At 47.9% G+C, this 19,746-nt stretch overlaps 1 protein-coding gene across 39 annotated transcripts in view; it reads left to right on the top strand.

Annotated features, from left to right (window-relative positions):
- Positions 1-19,746, top strand: part of EPB41 (erythrocyte membrane protein band 4.1) — a 96,573-nt gene that overhangs the window by 71,170 nt on the left and 5,657 nt on the right. For 28 of the 39 annotated variants that reach the window (XM_055798464.1, XM_027787997.2, XM_055798457.1 and 25 more), the window contains 4 exons: positions 2,250-2,429; positions 15,879-16,325; positions 17,525-17,653; positions 19,298-19,399. In XM_055798464.1, the coding sequence (XP_055654439.1) occupies positions 2,250-2,429; positions 15,879-16,325; positions 17,525-17,653; positions 19,298-19,399 (858 nt within the window). Of the gene's footprint in view, positions 1-2,249; positions 2,430-4,264; positions 4,316-4,673; positions 6,383-15,878; positions 16,326-17,524; positions 17,654-19,297; positions 19,400-19,746 lie in introns of those variants that run through there. The other 11 variants (XM_055798466.1, XM_027788022.2, XM_013299877.3 and 8 more) reach the window with 4 other exon arrangements.

Raw genomic sequence — 19,746 nt, 5'->3', positions numbered from 1 at the left:
GCCCAAGCACGGTCTCAGAACAGACCATGCCAATCATATATTTTAATTTTTCTAATACACTGTGTTATGGAAGACGTTTTGTGGCTTCTGATACTCTGTTCCTGTGTTACGTGTTTCTACTCAAACTTACAGCACCAGCAGCTGGTAGGGTTTCCCTGGTGGTATCTCTTGAAAGTCAAGCGGACTCACTGCCTTCTCCTAATCCAAATTTTAAAAGTTTTGCAGCTTTTGGGTGGCTTTTTCTGGTTTTTTTTGTTTTGGGGTGGTTTTTTTTTGTTTTGTTTTGGTTTGTTGTTGTTTTTTTTTTCTGACTGCTCCAACGTTGAGCTTTTGGCCACCAGCGAAGGGTCTGCAGCACGACGGGCAGGGCTCAGCTGCCGGAGCGCTGTGATGACTGTGCCTGTTGCTTGCTTTCACCCAACTCGAACGGCTCCGTCTCCCCAGCCCCAAACAGAGCTTTTTCATTGCTTCTAACCCCCTTTTTTCCTGTCAGTGCAATACTTGGCTCTGACGCCCAGTCTCTTCTCCAGCTCCTTCCCTCCCCCTGCCCTTCCCACCGGTTCTGTTGCAGGTGCTCCAGCCCTCCCCTAGAAAAGGGCTGACCCCAGCAGCTCTCACCCCCTTTATTCCTATTTTTTTTTTTTTTTTTAACCTGTGCATTTGGCAGATCAGATGTTTTTCCAGCAGACCTCACACCTCCCGAAGCTGACGCTTGATTTTAGTGGAAGCTGTTTAGCGCTCCGTGCTCGATAACCCACGCTCCGTGTTCTTACAAAAAGGGCAGAACAGGAGGAGAAGCGGTACTGCTTGGCCAGCTTGTGCCTCAAGATGCTTTTGAGACCCGTTGTGGCTCCATGTTGCTCCTCGTGGCTTTAGCTTCTCTGCCAGCCCTCCCAGGACCAGCTCTGGCCCGTGGTGGACAGCCGAGGTGGTCTTCTCCTCTCCAAACCAGGAGCAACTGTTGGGCTCCTGGATCCAGGCAGGGCTTTACCTTGGCATCCTCAGCAGACTTATTTGGGCTTTTTTTTTTCCTTTTTTTTTTTTTTTTTTTTTTTTTCCCTTCCCACCCCCCACAAACTAGCAGACGCTTGCCTTGTGCTTTCATCCAGGACAGATGCCAAACCTAGTTTTTTTATCTCCCAGAACCGTGCCAAAAAGAGCAAATGTTAACGAGGCGTTTGGGTGCCTAGCCCTGCGGAGGGAGGGCGGTGTGTCCTGAGTAAGCTGCAGGGATGCAGGTATTTGGGTGGACGCCCTCCTTTAGGGATCTATTTGCTCTCCCGTCTTCTAAAATTGATGGGATGAGTAACAACTAAAAGCACAAAAATAGCAAAATTCCCCCATGATGCTTTTACTGACCTTAATTTCCCCCTTTCTAACAAGTGAGGCTTGCTGCTTTTTGGCACTGTCCAGAAAAGCTGTTGTTTGGCTTATGCCTATTTTATGCAAAAGCTTTGTTATCAACAAACTCTGGTTTGCTTGCAAGGAAAAGCTATTTTTAAACAAGTTGAAGAGAGCTGACTTGCCTTGAAGTCTGTGCAGGTGTGCTGTAAACTGGCATCACAGAGTAGGAATCTCACTTTTTCCAGATGAAGAGTTTTAGCAGGAATCTTTTTTTATGATTGATCGGGCATAAAGTAAATACTCGGTTTGATTTTTAAAGGGTTGTCATCTCATCTTCATTTCAGAAGTCTTAAAACCTCCTGTGGTAGCTCCTGGAGGGGTGAGATGAGAGGGGGAGGAAAAAGGCAGTGGGGGTATTCTGGGACCAGAGATAATTCCTGGTGGGATGAAAGAGAAATAGGTATGAAGAGAATAAATAAATCTGGGAAAACATTTCTTTACCGTTAATTGCATTTGTACCCATGCATGTTCAGCCTAGCAGAGGGGAAAAGAAAGCGAATTCGCCCAGTTGAAAGGCATTGAATTAAATCACCCAAACAAACGTAGTCTTGCAACTTAAAGTAACCCACGTGGGGAAACCCCCAGAGTGTCACCTGCTTGGGGTGAACCGATGGCATGTCCCGCTCCTGGAGGAGCCCCCGCTCTGTGCCGGTGGCAGTTTATCCCAGTTAATACAAGAGGGGAGAGGAGAGAGGACGTTCCCTTTCGCAGTGTGTTTGCAGTGTGAGCACAGTTGATGGAAGTCGGCAACAACTCTGCTGAGCGCAGCTTTGCTATGCGGCAGCCTGGGCGATCGCAGGGGTCGTCTCTGTGCCTCTTCATTTGTCCTGTCCTTTTGCTGATAGGATCTAGATAAGACCCAGGAAGAAATAAAGAAGCATCACGCCAGCATCAGTGAGTTGAAGAAGAACTTTATGGAGTCCGTCCCGGAGCCTCGGCCGAGTGAATGGGACAAACGTTTGTCCACTCACTCCCCTTTCCGAACCCTCAACGTCAACGGGCAGATTCCCACAGGAGCAGATGGAGTGAGTACCTTGGTGGCGTGGGGGGGGCGTGCACTGCGCTGTTCCAAGGGACAGCGTTGCAATGTAGGGTTCAGCCTCAGCTCCCCTTAGGTTTTGGTTATATTGAATTTTCCATAGGTAATATTGACTTTTAAGATGTAGAATAGTCTCTGAGGCAATTGATGCTTTAGTCATAGCATCATAAAAATGCGATTTTTTTTTTTTTTTTGACAGAAAAGAGTGTAGGAATTCCTCATTGGTTTTGATGCTGTTTTTCCTAGTGTTGCTGTGATCTGTGATGCTAGAGAATGTACTTCTCATGCCTGTTTTGGGGACTGGCTTATTCCTGGTGCCAGGGAATGCATTTCTCCAAAACGTGGGCAAAAAAACCAATCCAAAACCCAAACACCTAAATTAAAAGGAGTTGTTACTTTAGAGATAAAGTTGCGTATAACCAAGCGGAGAAGCACTGGGATGGTATAAATTTCCAAAAGTCGCTTTATCCTCCAGTTAATCCAGTGTGTCATTGGGTTTAGTCTTGCATTAGGATCTGCAGGTGCTGATCTGCTGTGGAGGCTTCAGGAAGACTCTCAGGGGGCTACAGCAGGGCTGTTCATTCGGGATGGAAATCTTCCTACTTAGAGTAACATTGTCTGTATGTTGGTAGCCACATACATTCACAGTTGCTCTGCTAATTTCCTTAAAAAGGTAATTTTTCAAAGAAACCAAGTTGGAGTGGCAGAGATCTGTCTGCCAACTGGTTTCTTTTCGGATAACAGACAGCTTCTCTGTTTAATATCGGTGTTACCTAGCTCAGACGTGAAGCTTCTGACTAAAACTGTAGTTAGCACCCGTGGTGATCAGTCTTTTAAATAGTAAATGCTGTTTTTCAGTACAAATGAAAAATCGCATCCTGGCTGCAGTTGTAGGCTCTCTCCTGGTTTAAGCCACCCTCCTCCCCTTCCTGCCCGCAGCGCTGCAGATAAGCTTGTGTTTAATCTTCAACCCATTGCAAGGGAGATACTTTTTAAACAGCAAGAATCTTGCAGTGGACGGAGGGTTGTTGTAACAGGTACAAGGGGTTTTAGTGGCCACCTTCACTACAGGCTCCACAAAGCGTAGAGGAATTCCATGACAATTAGAGGTTAGAAAACCCTGCTAGAAAAACAAACGCTTCAGAACTGGTCAGGGTTGATGGTTACCCTTGGCATTACCCTGTTTAACACATGGATGGACGAATGTTCATCCTTCGGCTGCCGAGTCGCAGGGTGAATTCTGCGGGAATGTGGGCAGCAGAGCGGTGCGGAGCTCAGCCCGCGGTGCCGTGGGGTTCCTGGGCGTGCGGGTGGGAGAGGGCCGGGGCTCCAGCCCCACAGCTGCAGTTCAGGAGTGATATTCTTGGTTATTATGAAGAATTTCTTGCGAGGTGACTGCCTTGTGAGGTCTTGGGGGGCTGCTGTTCAGGGTAGCTGGATGGTGTGGGCTTTCCCCGTCTGAGGCTGCGGTGATCCACAGCGATGCAAGAATTGGGGTCAGCCCTGGCTTTGCATTTCTAGAAGTTCCCCCTTAATCTGATCCTCTCTGAAGTGGTCTTGGCTCTGAGGTGGACACGTTCTGCTGTGAACTTCCAGAAATGCATCTTCACCAGGCTCTTACCAGGGGAGGGTGCTTCCCTTCACCTGCGCATGTTTAAGGATGGTAAATAATGCTGCAAAGCATTCCCAATTCTTCTGCTCATGGTGGTATATTCACCCTGTTGTAGTGGCCAAAGGGTATTCTGCCAGGGGCTGCTTTTCTGCTGTTCCGCTATGTTTTATTGCAAGACAACTGAACCTTAACACGCTTTGTGTGTCCAGGTCAAGAAAGTCACTGTCCTATCTTCTGAGAGACAGGTTGGTGGGCTTGAGGTAAAGCTGCTGTTCTGATATGTGCTTCTGAACCAGACTTCTGCTATTGCAATGGCACCAAGCAAAAACTCAACAGCAGCTGCTGGATGACATTTTTTTTTTCTTTTGGCTACATGAAGTAGTTTCATAACTCACACCGAGAGGACTTTTGCACTGCTGCAGCTTTTGCAGCTTTCGATTTTGCTTATTTTGGTGCATGGCTGGTTCGAAAAAGCTGCATGAAAGATATAACCGTGTATTTGGAGAGAAAAGCAATTATGAAAGTTTAACTGTACCCTGTTCTTTTTATGTTGTCTTTCCGTTTTTTGTTTTAATGATCATGTTACTCTTGCATTTTATATTTTCTTTTGCTGCCCAGTCTCCCAGCTATTTTCTCCCCAGTACTCATCACTTAGGGGTGTGCAAAGAACCAGTCCCAAAATACTGCACTGATCAAAGAAGGCTAGCTCAACTGAGAGAGCTTAGAGCCAAGTTTTTCCTCTCCTAGGCGCACTTGGGTTTGACCAGGTCTGGCAAACTAAAGGGATAGAGAGTTACTAAACAGCAGCATTTCCCACAATCTTTTCTTTCTTCCACAAAAGTACTAGAGCCATTGCATGATCCCGTGTGATGATCTACTCATTCTGGTTTTTTACATTCTTCAGACTCCAGAAACACAAGTGCTGAAGTGCGGAGCAAAATTCAAGGAGTTTGCAATGCTCCTACTGCCATCCCACATGGAACCACGCTCGGGATTTCTAAGATTAACAATTTTTTCACTCGTTCCAGTAGAATTTTCAAAACAATTGAAATTTTGATACTGTCATCAGAACTTTGAAAAAGCATTTTGTATCTGCACTGCAGTCTGGATGTTCAATGATATTTAACAAACGCTATTTTTTAAGGGCACTGTAGAATAGGAAGCTGCCAGAGACCACATTTTGTACTACGCCATTTCTATTTCTAATGCCTCGAGCGTTTTTCTCAACCATTCCAATTCCAAAACACTTCAGCAGGCTTTGAGCATACACTTTTCTGGGAGGGCAGGGATCATGATCCAGAGGTTTGTGACAAAACACACATGATCCTGATGCAGGTGTTCACAAGCTCTGCAGAGAGGACTAGATTTTGTAGCTCTGAGACTGGTGTGACCCAAGGCACCAGCATCTCTGCTCTCCAGGGCAGTTTATTTTTACGTTCAGAAGAAAGCTGTCCTAACGCTTTGCACACCTCCAAGTATCATTTTGGGCACTTTCCATCTGTCATTTTTGTTCATCTCTCTCTGTCTTTCTTGATCTTCTACCATGAAAGCAGACACAGCAACGTCCTCTGTTAGTACAGGACGAAGACAAGCTAAAAAAGCAGGAGATACCTACTGAGACAGCCTTTCCCCGGCCAGCAAGTGAAGAAACTCTTCCAAAGGTTTCTATTCCAATTCCTGAAGAGCAGAAATCACTCAGAAAGTGTCAGCTGTACTCTAGCATTTTTCCTTCTCCACGTATTCCCTTTATGATGTCCTTTCTCCTGGTCGTAGCACTGACTGTTTGGTGGCTGCTCTTTCTCTGAGTGGCAACAGGGTCATGTTGAAACCTCAAGACCAAAGCTCCTGAATTCCCCGGCCATAGCCTCTGCTGTATCTTCCTTGTCCTGGTCTTTGATCTCCGTATCTCGCTGTCCCAGGGAGGGACGCCTGCGGCCGCCGTGTTAATCCCGCTGTCTGTTGTTGTGTAGCTGTGATCCGGGACCTGGCAGGAGTGGTCATGGATTGCCAGGTCCATCCAGAAGTTTCCTACTGTGCAAAAGCAAATTCTTTGACCTGTGTTCCCGGTTGCTGTCAGAGGGCAGACGGGGAGTGTAAATACACAGGAGGAGACGTTTGCTTCTTCAGCCCCCGTAGACTTCACGTAGGAATTGCTGGAGACTTGCTCTTAAGCTTGTCACTTTAAATATCAGGCATTCACAGGCTGAAGAACAACATTTGGTACTGGTCCAAAAGAGGCTTTGCAGCAATCTGCCGAATCTAATCCATAACCACTCCTTTTCTAGGAAACTCAGATTGGTATTTAAATAAAAAGTGCTGATTATCAATGCTGCTGTTAGTGTTAACTTAGAGACAGGGACAGGCGACTTCATTTTCCCAGTGGGGGAAGGCTTCCGCAGAGCATCGCAGCTTCCCTCTCGCACCCCTGTTCTTGTTTCCAAGAAAGTTAAGTCGTCTTGTAGGAGAAAACCCATTGCAAGGAAATGTTTATTGTAAACATAGATGAATCATTTTTCTGAATCTGGCGGTCTTGGTGCGCTTCAGATGTGTTTGATTTCATTTGTGTTGAACTAACTGACGCATGTTTGCTTAGGTCACAGGAATGGAGTAACCCGCTGTTAGGTACGTCTCCTCTGTTAGCATGTTGACTTTACCACATCAGGATACGCTTCTAATGTTAAAGCCATCAATTGTTTTGACTTCTCTTAACAAACTCGTTGCATGCATCTTGTTGTTTATTGCCTACAAATGTAACTGTCTGGATGATGCTGACGTTTATCCCAGTTACCCTGGTTGAGCTGCGCAGGCTCAGAGATGAGCTGCGGAACTGGTTTGCGAGCTGGAGGGGAGATGGGACTTTGTGTCTGAGGGCTTTCTTTTCTGTATATAGTCATTGTGGGACTGAGCTGAGCCAACCGCTTCTCCTTTCAGTAGTAATCAGCTCTCTGTTGCGTTCTCTGGAGGATTGTGTAGACACAATTACTTCTGAGAACAGCCACCAGCACCATCAGTGTTGGTAGCTGTGCCAGCAGCACAGGAGAGGAAGGAGTAGACCTTTATTACAGGGACTAAAATGTGTGAATATATATAAATACTTGTATTTATAACCCTTTATAGATCTGTATCTGTGTGAACAGTGTTGTTTAGGAAGCTAGCAGATAAGCTTGCAGGAAAAAGACATAAGGCAACTATGGCATGTGCTGTCTGATCCGAAGGACCGTGGCGTATCACGGACCTCTTGAGCCACCTCTCTTGCTCTCAGTGTACAGGTTGAGGCTCTCTAAACGCCGTCTCAAAACTTAGGTTGCTGGTGAAAACCCTTCATTTGACTCTTGCAGGAATCTTTCCAATGACTCTTGTAACCCGCTCCGATTAGTTCACCGGTTTGTGCCTTTAGGACTTTGTTTTCTGAGACCGCTGATGTTCCACTGGAAGGTCTTGTCCCTTTTCGATACACTGCCTTTAATACACAGTCTTCCTCTTTCCAGCGACTGGGGGTGTGGGGGTCGCTGGGTGGCTGTAGAGGTGTGCCGTGGTGCGGAGGAGAGCTGTCGGCATGGGCAGCGGCCGGAGGGTGCTGCTGGGGGGGCAGCATGCCCACCTCCGAGGAGCACGCCTGAGGATGCGCTTCAGCTCCCGCAAGCGCAGCGTGAAGTTTTAGGAAAGCTATCTTGAGCAGGTGGGCCCTGGCGACGAGAGGTGGGGAAGGATGCTGAGGGACCACGTGCTGTGCAGAAGATGCAGGATGGAAGAAGCCGGCGGGGGATGCTTCTGGCTGGGATTCCCTGCCTGAATCTCCTTCCCAAAACTGGAACAGACACGGTGAAAAACAGGGACTGTTCATTCTCCCCAGCCTGGCACGGAGAGGGAAGGGACAGGAGTTGTTTGGATCTCTCTGTCCATTTTGTGTCCACGTTTCCTGGAGAAGAGCAGCTCAAACACCCACCCGCTTCCTTCCAGAAGCGGTAGCCAGGGTTTGTGGCCGTGATGCTGCTCTGGGCGCTGCCGGGGTTACTGTGTATGCTCTCCTGAACCACTGACAAGTACTTCGAAGCCATACTGGTGGCTTTTGCAAAGCCATGGTTTCTGTAGCTCTATCTATCGTTTCCAAAGGATCTGAAGTCTAAAAATGTTTGCCCGGAGCAATGTTTGAACATAGTGCTCAGGGTGTCGTACCCAGAGTGATGAGAGGTGCGCTCCGTCATTCAAACTCAATTCTTCAACTTCTTAATTGAAACGGTCTCTCTCGCTTTTTCTTTTTTTAATCTTGAGATAAGGCTGGTTGTTATCAGCAAAAATAACTTTGAAACTTTATGCTCTGAGAATGCTCAGGAACATTTTTTGGATTTATATAACAATTATCACTGCAGATAAAGGAACTGAACAAATGCTTTATATTTCTCTGGCAGTTTAGAGGCCAGTTATCTATATTCATCTGGGTGGACACGATCTTTCCTGACAGGGGAAGCCTGTAGTTTGCCAGGAACAGAACCCTCATCCCTTCAACGCCACAGCGACGTGCCCGCTGCACTCCAGCCCCTTTGCCGGTCGCTCCCCTGCTTTCTATCCCGTTTGCTTGTCGGGGAGCTCCAGACGTGCCCTGTGGCAATCCATGTGAGGTTTCGCTCCGCATTATATATCCCATTCCTGCACATTATGTGTCTGGTACACGTCGGTGCTGTGCTGGTTCATTCCTGGTTTCACCCTTTTCCCTTGATGTCCGTGCAGGATGTGGTGCTGAAAGAAGGGATTTCAGGATGCTGCAGTTGTACCCATGCACAGGGAGGGTTGATTCGCTCCAGCTTGTTGAAGGGCAGAGGTCTTCGTAACGGAACCAACACATATACTTTGCTCCCTTTTTGCCTCAGGAACAAACTTGCTGCAAAGCACCGGCAGCCCCCCGGCGGCTGCCCCAGCACCGTCACTGGCCCCACGTGATGGGGGTTAACGCAGCCCCTTCATCCGGGGCCGGTGCGGTGCCAGGCGGCGACTGATGGAGAGCTCAGTTATCCCTTCCAGAGGGAAGCCGGGAAGGTCTGCAGGACCTAACCTCATCCCAGTTGGCATGAGAAATCCTCATTTTTCAGTGTGACCTGCTGCAGAAAATGACGTTTCCTTGATCTGGCCCGCTGGTGCTGTAGCTGCGGTAAGACTGCGGGCAGCGTTGATGGTAATTGGACTTTCCCAGTGGTTTGTGGTGTGGCCGCTCGGCTGCAGCGAAGCTCTTTGGTGCTGACCTGTGGGATCCGGTTACGGCTGCCGAGGCTTCGGCATTTTCCATCCCAAAGTTGGTGCTTGGCTCTGTGCTCACTTTCTGAATCTTCTCACCCCAATATCATCTCTTCCGAGCACCAGATAAAATGCAGAATAGTTTCTTGTGCTTTAGGAAAAAGCAGACATTAGTATTTTGAAGCAGCCAGCGTGCCAGAGCCGATTGCTTGGAACTCCGATTTTGCTCCGAGGCTGCCGCGGGCCTGGGGCTTGGTATGTGGCGGTCATTAGTGTAAAGCAACATCCCTTTTTTCTTTTCTGTTACTAAAAGTGAAGAGATAAATGACGGCGTTGTCTGCATCCCCTGCCGTGTGCGGCTTTGCCCTGCAGGTCGGTAGAAGATGAACTGAGAGTCGGGTTAGGGTACAGAGTTAAGGTGAGACCAGCTCTCCGCCCGTGCGGTTTGTGCAGTAAGTGATGGGATGACCCTAAAGAGCAGGGATTCCGTGGTTGCCTCTTGTCCTGAAATGATGAGGAGGGGTGGATTTCCTTGGCGTGGCACCAAGGGAGCCGTTTGTGTTCGCAGGAGCGAGGTTGGGCTGGCCTTGCTGTGGCCGCACCGCAGGTCTGCTCGAGGAGCTTGTGGGCAAAGCGTCTTGTGCTTCACGGAAGGGCCAGTAATTTGTCGCTCTGAGAATTATTCCCCTGGTTTATTGGTTTGGGTTTTTTTTCCTGGGCATGAGTTGATGGCACCTGTTCTGATGTACAGAATGAGGTCGGATGCTTTCTGGAAGAATTTAGCCCAAAGAAGGGTTATTAGGGGTTTGTTTAGAAACTCTTTGGTCTGGACTTACTAGTGGGTGACACTGGAGAACCCGGCAGCGGTGGCTTCTCTCATGTCCCTGCTGGCATCTGTCTTGGCTTGTGAAGCTGGAAGGAAGGACTAGCCTTGCCTTGTGCCACTTTGGGATCTCCTAGCGGTGGTACGTAGTTGTGTTGGATCAGTTTGTGGGGACTAAAAACACTTTCTTTTTTACCTAAAATGCTCTCTTTTGGAACACTTTTTCAGTTTTGTATTTTTTCTCAGATTTTTCCTTGTAAATATGTACATTTATCATTAATAAATGTTATTGCAAATCAGATTCTTCTTTCCACTGCTTATTAACAAAAAAGCTGTGTACAACACACCCTCAGTGTTGCTTTTCCAAGGCATCGGACCCCAGTTCCTTCCCAGTTGCCTTCAGCGTCTGCTGGGTGCTCTGGTGTGGGTCTCGTGCTCCTGGGGAGAGGGGACACACAGGGCTGCGGTGACCAGCGCGTGCTCTCAGGCTGGCCAGGATAATTCAATTGAGGATTAAATCCGGCTTGGTTTAAGCAAGGCTTGTTCGCAGAGCGGTCAGAAGGTTCAGCGCTCAGCTGCGTACCTGACATGACACTGACACGTTCTCCTTTGCTTCTGAGACTGGGCGGTAGGAAAAATCATTTGCAGAATGCTGCTCCGCGAGCAGAAGTGCCACGCAATGCAACGGTGAGAGCCTCTGCCCCGCACGTTGAATTAATCCGAGGACAAAAATGCGCCTTTCTATTTTTGTAAGTCAAGAAACCCTGTTTCTAATTAACCAGTTCCCAATTAACCACCATTCCTCTGCTTGTCATACGATGCAAGCCTCCGGTTGGTCTGAGCTGGTTGGGGCTGCCTGAGGTTGTGTCTAGAGGCTGTATCGAGTCGGTTTTAATTTGAACTCCCAACTTTTCTTCTGTGAGGTTACGTACCTCTGGGTCAGCCGTTCGGCTCGTCCCGCGCTGTCGTGGGCGATGACAGGGAGGCAAACGTGGCTGCGCCGGAGCAGCGCGAGGCTCGTGCTGCTGCTCTCTTGGATGAGCCCAGCGCCGGAGCTGCAACTTTATTTACAAAACGAAGCAAGTGAAACGCAGCAGCGTGGGATTAGTGTCCGTCAGAAACTCCGATGGTATCATTACAAACCCCACTCTTCTCACCTGCTGCTGCTACAGCAAACCCGAGGCAGTTTGTGCAACGCCACAAGCAGTTTTGTTCTCTGCAGAGGGAATTTGGGATAAGAAGCCCCTTATCCAAGGGTACCTGCCCCACAAAAAGGATGGGAAGGGGATCGGGGTGGATGGGGAGAGGAATCATACTGCTCATCAACCTGATTTTAATAATTGGAGTGTTGATCTTGAGGTTGTTTCATGTTGCCAAGTAGTTGATGCGTTGGGTCGGAGGTGGCTGCTGTGTATCTTGTGATATCCTGGGATTCCTATTCATGACAGCAATTCCATCTTTTTAAGCTTGTTGTGTATTTTCTAGCCTTACTTTTAACTCTTTTAACTCAAAATCTCTTTTATTCTTCTGTCGTCTGACTAGGCTGGTCAGGATGTTGTGATCAGATCAATGGCAATTAAAAAAAAAAAACATCCAAAAATGCAGATCCATAGGTAATGGCCATAATTTTCAAATGCCAGGGTTTGTTGAACGGCTTCTAAATGTTTTTTTAACTTCTGTCCTTAAGGCAAAGCAGTTCTGTGAGGCATAGCAGGTATTGTGAAATAAGGATTTCTTGTTTTCTGCTTTTATAATACTTTTTACCCAAGTGCTCTGACAGCTGTGAGATTGAGCATCATTTGATCTGGGAGTTCTCACCGGTGAGTGCGGTTCGCTGCAAAAGCAATGTCATCTACTTGTGCATCTGTAGACGGTCACACTGAGCCTGTGAGCTTGTGCGGGTACTTGTTCGGGGATAACCTAATAACACGCGCCAGCGCTAACGACTGCAGGGCCATAGTGAAAAAGAAGGGGACCGGGAAGCCCAAACCGGCTGGAATTTATAGCGGTTCATGTGGTGGTGTAGGGAGTTAGCGTGCACTGCAATTTCATGCTTGCATCAATTTTTATCCAGTGTCTTCGGTGATGGGCAGGTTGACGTCATTTTAACAGTCCGTAAGTTTCCTGCAGGGTAGGAGTCTGGTTTGGGATGAGGATAATTGGATATTTCTGGGGGGAGAGAGGCAGCAGCAGTCCTGCAGAAAGCAGCTGAGCTGCTGGGTCATGCTGGTATATCCTGATCCAAACTGGTAGGTTCTGGAAAAAATACAGGCAAACAAATGTATACAAACCCACTTTTTAAGCCAAATAAATCTTTTTGGTCGCTGGTATCAGCCATGCAGTTAAGCCTGTTATTAATTTATCCCCAGTCTGAATTACTGTGTGTCACTACACCGTAACGCTTAAGCTGTATCCTTGGTATTTGTCAGCATCAGGTGCACAAAGATTTGTATTTAGCAGGCGGATCTTTTAGTTGCATTCATGTCTGGTTCGATTTGTTTCTTCTGGGGCGTTGCATCCTGTCCTGTATTTTCTTTACACTGTGTATGGCTTGTGCAAATAGTCTGCTTCACGCTTGATTTTAGGCGTCGCTGGTTTGGTTTTGTGTCTCTGGAGATGAGCAGTTTGCAGCCCAGGCACTCTCAGGTTTCGTGGGTCTCCAGGAGAGCTTGGAACTCTGCAAATCTGAGCCCTAAAAATAGGAATGCTCTTGCATTTGCATTAAAATAAATCTTGATAAGATCAGATGCTCAAATTCCTAGGGATTGTTTTTGTGTTTGGTTGGTTGGTTTTTTTTAATAGAATGATAATATTCTAGCCTACCTGCAAACTGCTTCTTTAACTACAGGAACAAACGTAGGTTTGGGGTATTTTTTTAAGTGTATGTAAATAGATAATTTTATATAGAAACAGATACCTTTCAGTGGTCTTATCTTCTTACCAGTGGAATAGGAAGGCAAGAAAAAAAGTGCTACTGATCAGTTGATCTTATCAGGATTTCAGTCTGTCTTTACAGCTTGCATGTTTATTGCCGCACTCGCTCTGCCGACGGCCAGTATATGGTCGCCATAGGCTGCATTTAAGCTTTTCCCTTCCTTTATGCTTTTACTGTACAAGATACTTCCAAACCGTGAATTATTTTTTCTGTGTACGAAAGGGAGCTGGGAAGCTGTTTTGACTGTGTACAAATGTTTGTCTCTCAACTAGATCTGCGTTTGTGTAGCTGCTTAATCTGCCTTGGTTTATCTGTGGTTCTCCCTCGCGGCCGAGTCGTGCCCCAGCTGTTCTGCAAGGAAATCTCACTCCTAAGGCATTTTCCATTAAACCCCAGATGTGTCTTCTCAAGGTCCCGTGATTAATTTACAAGACATAGCATATATAATTAAGGGAAGATCAGTATATTGGCAGCACATAAATTCAGGTTTTAAAGCAAGATGAAGACACGCGTGCTGAAAGCTGCTGACCTCTGTTCTGTTCTGGTTTGTGAAATACTGCAGCGTGGTTATCTTGCGTTAGGCAAAATAAAATGGGGGTGAGATCTGGATATACCTTTGGCAGAGCATGTATGAAAGTGGGTTTTGATCAGAAATAACGCTCCCCGTGTGTGCGGTCTGACCTGATCGCCACAGTGCTGATCGCTCTCCCTTCACTCCTATTAAATGCGTTTTCCTAAGCAACATCCCAAGAATTTAAGGGAAGCCCGAGGCTGGTAGTCTTAATGGATAAAAATCTTACAGGTAATCTATCTGCAGCATAAAGCAGCAGGGAACTGAAAAATACCCGGGAGGAACAGTGGAAGAGTCATTTATTGAAATGATACTAAAATTAGCATCTATTTGTTCCTACATAAAGTAGCTCCTATTCTTAGTGCACTATTGAACTGTGCCATTAGATGGGGTCAGTCTGGGTGAAAGCTTCTGATGTACAGAGAATGCATCCTACCGGATAATCCACAGGCTTCAGACCTCGCATTTTAAGCACAAATTACAGTTTTTTGGTTGCCCAGAGAGTCTTCTTAATAGAGAGTGAGGCAGCAGTTTTTGTCTTACTCTAACTCTGGTGGTGGTATTAACAGTTGACAAAATGGACTTGCTGTGCTTGTATGAAAATTTAATCGCTGGTTTTGGATGAACAGGTATGTGGCTATTTTTATACAAAGTTACCAAAAATCAACTGTGAGGTTAATTACTGAGAAGAAAGAGTAATGGCACTGATGAAGCAGCATCCCTCTGGGTCTTTTCCCTCCTTGTTCCCTGATGCTGGATGATGTGATGACTCTGATATGTGTCAAATTGGAGGTGCCCGTAACAGCTTATTCTGCCCTTCCTCGAAGGCAACTTTCCATGTTGGTGATGAGAGAAACACAGTTTCTAGCACAGGGTAGGACCGTAGCCACTGCTGGGGACTGAAACGCTGCTTCTCTGCGCATATGCGGTGCTCATCGCTCGGGCACCCAGGCAAAGAGCTGGTTTTTGCTAAGGCTTGCTGTCTTGTTCATGCTTTAACTCTTCTCTTCTGTCACTGTGGCTTCCCTCCTGGCTAGAGAGCTCCCAGAGATGTGAGAAGACCTAGTTGAGACCTTTGCTAACGAGACGAACGGAGAGCAGAATAGCACCAGCCTTGGTTAAACCCGCTGGCTTGGCACGCTCTTCCCAAATATCTCAGGTGCTCCAGGCGTGCTCACTTGCTTCTGGGAGGGCTGCGCTGCTTCGGTACCGGTCTCCTCTCCCAGGCACCATCACAAATGCCGGTTATGTTGCACCTTCGGGAGGTTTAGCTGCTGCCAAGGTCCCGTGCACCAGCCGCTTTGGGGATAAAATACGTTACAAAGACTTCGGTGCTCCCAAATCAATGGTCGAACGCAGCTTGCAGAGCAGCGAGCGGAGCGGCGTGCTCGGTGGTGGCGGGGTCGGCGCACACCAGCACGAACAGCTTTCCAGCTTAAAGGCGCGTTTCTTTATTCCTCAGCTGAAAAGTTTTGTGCTGAGTTAATTGAACTGGTTTTTGTCTTGAAGAAACGGTACAAATTCTTTCAGATGACCAGACTGCCGTGCTAATTCCGGAGCCTCTTGGTAATCAAAGTGCTTGATTTCAATACTAACTGGTAGATATTCTTACAATAATTTTACCAAAGCCATCATCTGTGCTAGTTATCCCAGAGACCAACAGCAAGGGGGGTGCTCGGAAGCGTGAGTGTTCCCAGGGGTGAGGAAAAGAGCAAAGCACTGGCTCCGGAGATTGCCGTGCACAGTAATTCTGGCCTTATTCTTTTAACCTCCACAAGCAACTTAAAACACCGTGTAAAATATTTAAAGGAGTTAAAAGCAGAATTGGGGTACGATTTTGGTGCAGGCGGTGGGGTTTGTTAAAGCATGTGTGAATTTTGGATGTGCACAAGTCCCCATTTGCTACACTGAAATTATTCCTGTTTCCAAACTGGGCAAAAAGTGCTTAGCAGTGGCTCTTCCTTTAGGGGCAGAGAGTTGTTTTAATATTAATTCCTTGAACTTGAGGAGAGGGGGGTTATTGACGTACCAGGAGGGCTGTGTCAGTACATGCACTGGACACATCGCAGAGCACAAAGGTTTTCAAGCTTTCGAGTGCCTGGTCCCACTGCTGTTGCATGTGTTACTGGAGATGTGATATATTATAAGAAATATGTTTTTGCCTTTATGCTTCATGACCTCCTGTTCTCCCTAACGCTCTCTTTCTTTCTCTCTCTCTCTCTCTCTCTCTCTCTGGCCTTTTTTTGTATATTCGTTTCTTTTTAGAGAATGAGTGACTTTCTCTCCAGAGAGGATGTGGCTGCAGTGCCAGAGCGGAGCAGTGTTAACACTGGCTTTGCTGGGGGGGGCTCAAAGCAGTCGGTAGCTTTTAGTGAGACCCCCGTGCCACCCGCCTCAGAGCCTTCCCCCAGCCGTGCCTTTGGTGCTTCCTCCCTAAGCAGCCAGGAGGAGGAGGCGGCAGCTCCCAGCCTCCCCGCGAGTGAGGAGGACCTGAGATGTGGAAAGGGGGTTTGTGCAGATGTGGAGAAGGACTCGGAGCTCTCTGAGCTGGAGCCCCCCCCCAGCCCTGCCGCACCTCCCCGGCAGCCCTGGGGAGGAGAGGAGGAGGTGGCAGAGGATGGCGAAGACAGGTTTGCCTTTAGAAAGCTAAACGGCGAGTGTCACGACGCCGACGTTAATAACGGGCTGCCGGCAGTCATTCGCTGCTTCCAGGTAGTGAGCTCCCGCGCCTGCTCCCCACCCCGGCTGGCTTTGGAGCGGGAACCGAACACTGCAGCAAGCAGATGCCACAGACCCCGAGAGGAGTTGTCTTTGCTTGGCTCGGACTCATGCTTGGAGCTAATTAGCTGGTTAATCTCCCGGTCGGTGCACACAAGTCCCTCTCAATTTATCTTTGCATTAAATACAATTTAAGCACAATGCCCTTTGCTTTTCTTTGATCAGAGCATCCTGTTGCATCCCCCAAAAGGGAAATATTTAGGCTCCAAAGGCATGTAATTTTAGTTCCTTAAGGTTTTTGCTATCTCCTGCTGTACCGGAGGCTGAGCCTTAGCGCAGCAGAGCAAATTTGAAGCGCTGTCAAACGTGCTTTTACACTGTGAACGTGAAGCTTTGACATCCCCTTTCTGCTCCCCGTCATGGGAGATATTTTTGCCTGCTTCAGTGTTGATATTAATTGCTTATGGTTAAGTAGGTGCCCACTTCCCCCGCTAACAATCACGGTGGCATCTGTCAGGTTTGGGGACGGTGAGCAGAAATCGAACCCTCTGGGAAAACCCTGTGGGTCTGAACTAACTCTTGTCTTCTTCCGGGTAATTATCAGGTGGTGGAACGACTGATTCCTCTTCCCCCCTCCCCATTTCTCACTCGAGATGTCGTGTTTCTGAGTTGTCTGACATTGATTTAATAAAAGTTAAAGACCTAGGGTCTGAGGAGGATTTTTAATAATACTGTGTTTCACTTGCAGTCAGGATAAAGCTTCTTAGCTGTGATCACGTCTATTTGCCCAGGGTTTGTGTTAATCTTGACATTGTCATCAGTAGACGGGGGTCATCTTTTACTGGCAGCTGGCAATGAGCTTCTAGTAATTAGAAAGTTAGTGATCAGTGGAGACAGTATCTTAGTGGTGTTGTGGCACACTGGTGAAGCCCTCAGTGCCTCGCTTGGGCTGACCCGAGGGCACAGTGTTGGGGCTGGTCCGGAGGATTCTTCTGTCCGTTTAATCCTCACGCATGATCCCTGCCCTCTGAGCAGTGTGTTGTCCCAGAGGCTTAAAAACAAAGATTTCCAGGCTAACCTTGGTTCCCACAGTGCTTTTATCAGATCAGTGTCAGAACATTTGCCAGCGGCTTGGTCAGATGTAGAAATGCTAACGGGGTCTTTACGGGGATGTTTTTAACCCTGTCTCATAGCCACCGCTAGTGAAGACACAGACGGTCACCATCTCCGACGTGTCCAGCGCTGTCAAAAGCGAAATTCCCACAAAAGAAGTCCCCATCGTCCACACAGAGACAAAGACCATCACCTACGAAGCTGCACAGGTAAGGTGTGTTCCGATTAATTTTCCAGGGGCTTAATTAAACTCAAGTAAGCATTTTGTTTCCAGATCCTCTGGATGAGGCAGCAGCACCCGCCTTTCTCTCAGCATCCGAGTCACAGTGCAGATGTTCACTGATGCTATGGACCCTATTTCCAGGTGCATCTGCTATTTTTAGAGGAGCATAGAGAGTGTTTTCACTATGCCAGAAGAGTTAATTATTTTTTCAAGATGTGTGTGCAAACAGAATTTATCTTCAGCACTGGTGGCTTCAGGCTGTAGATTTGGTTGTACGGAGTCAACCTGAGTTGGCTGTTTCTCTGCAAGATACGCCCTGTTTCGTTTTCCCCAGCTCTCCTTGCTGTTTATGCCTCTTCAGAACTTGGTTTATAAATTATTTGATTGTCCTTTAGGTTTTGAGCCTGAAACAGGTTTAAAGTTTGGTATAAAACGCAAGCAGAGTGGGTATCTGGTGATTGGAAACTAGAAATGTTAGTGGAGGGGTACCAACACATGCAGGGATGGTTTCATTGTTGAGGTTAAAATTAATCCTCAATCTAAAGTAGGTTTTATTTATGTATTTGAGAATTTGGAGCCTGTGTTAGCTTGGGTCTGTCATAACTGTGGTTGTTGGAAGCAGCCCATGCTCTGCTGTTGGAGTGCGGTGAAGTTGGATGCAGCTTTGGGTGCGGGTATCCCATGGACCTTGCCTGTGTAATTTGGGATTCCTGAGGAATCCTGCGGCTGCTCAGCATCCTCCCGGATGAGTAGAGGGGTGTCCAGACATCGCCCCGATTCTCAGCGAGTGACTAGCTGAATAGAGGAGTTTTGCTCCGGTTGCTGCTGTTACCGTGTCTAACTGGGAAATGAGGACCAGTGCGTCCCCAGGGCTGGGAGAAGGCTGGAAGTGCCGCACCAGCTTGTGATGATGGAGATTTCTTCCAGTCTGTGGGAAATAGTCCCACCTTGTGGTAACTCCAGATACGGTCCCACGTGCTGCCCAGCCTTCCTTGGTGCTGCAGGGCCAGGGAGACACGGCCGGGGGTGACTTGGTTTAGGTTTTTCAGCAGAACTTGAAAGGTCGAGTCGTGCGGGCTGGGAACCGAGTAACCAGCTAGAAAAGTTCTTGGTTCAGCAAGTACCTGGACGTCCGTTGCTCCTGCAGAGTTGAAAGCGAGTGATGTGGAAGGTGTTGGCAGGAGGAAGGACGGGTTACAAGTCCCTTCTGAGTCAGGTTTTGTGGCTTTGTGGATGTCCCCAGACCCAGGCAGCTGGGGAGAGGTGTCTGCTTTGGGCTCCCTTTGTGGTCCAAGCACGCTGCCTGGCACGGAGGGGCATGACCAGCCGCGTGCCCACATTTGAGTGTACCCCAGCCCACCCGGGCTGAGGGGTGGCAGAGGTCCTCTGTGGGGGATGCTGTGGATCTGTGCTTCTCCAGCCTTAAAGCCCAGGGGCTTTGTGCTGCGCCGTCAGAGACCTGCACGGTCCTGGTGCAGCTCCGCTGGCCGCAGGTCAGCTCGCTCCATCCCGCGGTCCATGGTGGAGAGGAGTTTCTGCCCTGGGATTGCATCCTGCTGTGTCGATGTGGTGACCCTGCTTCTGTCCACACGGCCCACAGAGGCTGACGGCCTGTCCTTCTGTCCCACAGACAGATGGTGGTAATGGAGATTTAGACCCTGGCATCCTGCTGACTGCTCAGACCATCACTTCAGAAACCACCAGCAGCACCACCACCACGCAGATCACGAAGGTAACAGCACGGGAACACGATACATCAACAACAACAAAACCAGCAACATAATAGATGGGCAGAGTTGAATAGCAGGGGAAAAAAAAAAAAAAAGCTTTTGAACATTCCTTTCATAAAATGCGATTAATACCTGAAACAAAGCACGAGGGTCCCAGGTCTGCCTGCACTCAGGTGGGACTGTGGATTATATGTTAATTTGCAGTGCAGCCTGTGGACACGGGCTCTGACTGTCCTGTGGGATAACAGGGAAGAGCTGTACTGTGAGTGAAAGCTCTTCCCTGCCCCCGTTCTAAGAAAATGAATATTTGACAGTTTTCCTTTGAGCAGCAGCAGTTTTCCCCTGTGAT

The sequence above is a fragment of the Falco peregrinus genome, chromosome 3 (genome assembly GCF_023634155.1).
Source record: "Falco peregrinus isolate bFalPer1 chromosome 3, bFalPer1.pri, whole genome shotgun sequence".
Classification (NCBI taxonomy): Eukaryota; Metazoa; Chordata; class Aves; order Falconiformes; family Falconidae; genus Falco; species Falco peregrinus.
This window is presented reverse-complemented; position numbering and strand designations above follow the sequence as displayed.